Consider the following 3,222-nt stretch of genomic DNA (forward strand, 5'->3'; position numbering starts at 1 on the left):
AAGTTCTCATCGACAAGTTACACTCTTCCGGAGCTTAAAGGTGTCTCAACTTTCGTTAGCGAGGTCTTTCTACAGCTCGCAGGAAATGGGTTTCTGGCGTCAATACCGTGTATCCTGGGCTGGAGCACATACATACCACTTGGGAGAGTTCAGTGATGAAATGATGTGTGAGCATTATGTCTCCTCCGGGAATCGCATTTACCAATATACTCTGTAGGGGGGACTACGTTTCTTTGAGCTGCCGGAATTCTATATAAATATCCTCGGTGTTCATCGTCATCACAAACATGTCTGTAGCTTGTTGTGGAGAGTTAGTCCTAGCTTGACGTGGTTTAACCAAAACATGAATGTCGAAGACTCAGTCATAAAGCTTCCACTAAAGATTACTGAGAGAGCTCTAACGGCTGTCACTCGATTATTCTGAGCACGAAGGTGAAGTGTTGAACCCGTCATGCCTCACACCACCAATGTCAATGGAACCCTCAGCGTCAAGATACATGGCTCCATCTCCTTTTACCGCAGGGTATCCAACCGTAATATGATGCCGTCACGTCCGTATCTTTACTTTATTTTTTGATAGTGGCTCAGTCGCTACGTCTTAACTCTTGCCGTCTTATCTAACGACTCGGATATGAGATTATGACCATGTACTAGTATGTTGAGTAGGGGCTGAAAAATGCGGGGATATCCAAAAACATACTATAGCCAGGGAGATACAGACCACTAATTTTCCTGAACGATGAATCTCAAACTCCAACTTGACATACCTAAATGCGTTCGACGAGTCAACAACCCCCCTCCCCCTACACCAATCTACATCTGATCTTATCACACTTTCTCTGAATCATCTTAGTCTATCTCGGTCATCATGATATTACACGACCAAGCACATAAGTATCATAAATGGGCAACAAAGGGACATGAGTGCAACGAGGCAAATGTGTTTCCATATCGGGGGCGAGGGTCGTCAGCATGTCTCTCCCCCCTACTTTTGAGGCTCTGCGTATCCATAATCACTGAACAACAGAGCTTCTGGAAGTTCATCGTCTGGCCCCGAGGGACCCGAAATCATATTGTCATCTTCATCCGGTGGTAGCTCGATGGTGGAAATCCTGGGAGCCGGGGGGCACTCCAAGGAGGGTTCAAATTTCTTTTCATCATCTACTTCGAGAATCAGTGATATACTCGCGGGGAAATATAGAAGGTAATACCAGGCGCCTCATCACCTCGCGTTTTGTCTTTGGCGCTGTCGGCATCAGACCTCTCCGTAGACATGTTTAGACTCGTATTTGAGCACTTGAAGAGAGATTGTGCTCAGGCTATGCGCAGCGGTAAGTTCTGTTTCAACGACGAGAACGTCGAGAAGACAAGATTGTAGCTTACAGCGGGTGAAATAGACACCAAGATGGTGGTAAGGAATGTAGTTTGCCAGAAAGCGGGGGCTCGTGTTTAATATCATTGGAAGAAGCGCGCGAAGGGTTTGGTCGTGTTAGGGATATGTCAGTCCCATTAACTTGGCTTGGTTGCGAACTGGAACTGCCACAGCCTGTCAGAAGCATTGGGAAACCTGATAAGGATAAAAAGATGTTAAGTGCTATTTATAAACACTCAAGAGTTTAAGCGATATCTTATTACCGTAAGCACCGCTCCGCTGACTTACGGGTGGTATAACTTTCCACCTTACATAGCATGCACAAATCATTCAGGTAGACCCAAGCAATGGTTTGGAATATTTCCCTAGGCCTTCTAGTGATATGCTTTTCCCCTCACAGTGGAGCACTAGAGTTTGTTCCAGGGTCGCGGTGTTTCCAAATAAGGTGACAAATCCTGAATTCGATTCAATTAATGACGCGAGAGCCTCGGCAAGACTTACGCTAGTCAACATTCTGGCTGTCATTCCTAGAATGCAAGAATTTCCTAAAGCGGCCACTAGTGCCAGGAAAATTTCCTAAATCGGCACAGCTTACGCAACATCCCTAGGAAAATTTCCTATATCTAATTTCCCGGAAATCCGATATTTATCATACAACCTCGGATCTCCTAATCTGGCATCCTCAGAGCTCGGTTCGTTAGTGCCCTTGATGTGGCTTCTGAAGCTCAAGTCGGAAATTAGAACATGAGGCAAGCCTGCCTCGTGTCCTTACTAGTACACAGGCGCGACCGCCATGCAGAATCCTCGTTCGTAGCCCGATGTGCTCATTCTACAATTGAGGCAATATGAGCAAGCCTGAGAATGCTATTATCGCGTACTACTCCAATGCACCCGATTCCTTGCCAAATCTCAGTCACAATTACTCATGCACTCTACTCTATACACAATGTACGGTACATGCACTTAGAATTCACCGGAAAGATATTTTTGAAGTTTCGGCGAATGTATTCGCATTGTGTATTTATGTGGAAGCTGACACGATGGGCTGTAAACCAGTTTGACAGCACTTGCCGAAGTAATTTGCAGAAGCTCCAGAATCTTGACGAGTGATATACAAAATTAGATAAATGTCGGTGTGGGGGTGGAGTGGAACACCGATAGTAGCGGTAGAGTAGAAAGGGAAAGGTGATAATATCGTATGAAAGACTATTTCACATGCGAAAATTACAATGGGTGAGGAACGAGAGCAGCATTCTACACTTATATCATCATGATTCTGGAATATGAGTCGAGTCCAAACTCATGTGAAGACGTTGCCGACAGTTAGAGCCGCATGTTACCAACCGAACTAACTCCTTTCTACATCGATATGAGCTTTTGTTCGAGAAGAAACGTCTTTCAATTGGAGGGCTTTGTGATTGTCAAGGGTGATGTGACAGGCGAAATGATGATCGGAGTTGATCCTGGTGGGCTAACTCTCTTCCGACTCTCGACCCTGGCTTCTTTTGCAACTGGCTACATATCTTGCTGTTGCCGCTACGTGGGGGAAATATCAACACGGTGCGGGAGCCCAGGATAACATGGAACTCTGGACCCGTCGCAAAGATCTCGAGCTGGTGTCGCTTGCTCATTTTCTTGATACACTTACGTTCACAATCATTCGCATTCGGCGACAGCAAGCCAGGAACTTTGCGATCAAATCATGAACTTTATCAAGGCAGCCTATCAGGATGCAGCAATAACCAATTTGGTGACATCATAACTTAGGACTTACAGATACAGGATCAAAATAAGCACCTGAAGGAGTCGGACTGAAGAGCTCAACATAAGGCACGCTCGAGTCTGAAAGC

The 3,222-nt window shown here is 45.6% G+C and overlaps 1 protein-coding gene across 1 annotated transcript; it reads right to left on the reverse strand.

Annotated features, from left to right (window-relative positions):
* Positions 1-985: 985 nt before the first annotated feature.
* AGABI2DRAFT_120349 (hypothetical protein) lies at positions 986-1,275 on the reverse strand (the record flags this gene model as incomplete). The annotated part of the gene is made up of 2 exons (XM_006463473.1): positions 986-1,161; positions 1,212-1,275. 2 exons carry the CDS (start codon positions 1,273-1,275, stop codon positions 986-988), a joined length of 240 nt encoding a protein of 79 aa, XP_006463536.1.
* Positions 1,276-3,222: the final 1,947 nt, after the last annotated feature.

The sequence above is a fragment of the Agaricus bisporus genome, assembly GCF_000300575.1.
Source record: "Agaricus bisporus var. bisporus H97 unplaced genomic scaffold AGABI2scaffold_8, whole genome shotgun sequence".
Lineage (NCBI taxonomy): Eukaryota > Fungi > Basidiomycota > Agaricomycetes > Agaricales > Agaricaceae > Agaricus > Agaricus bisporus.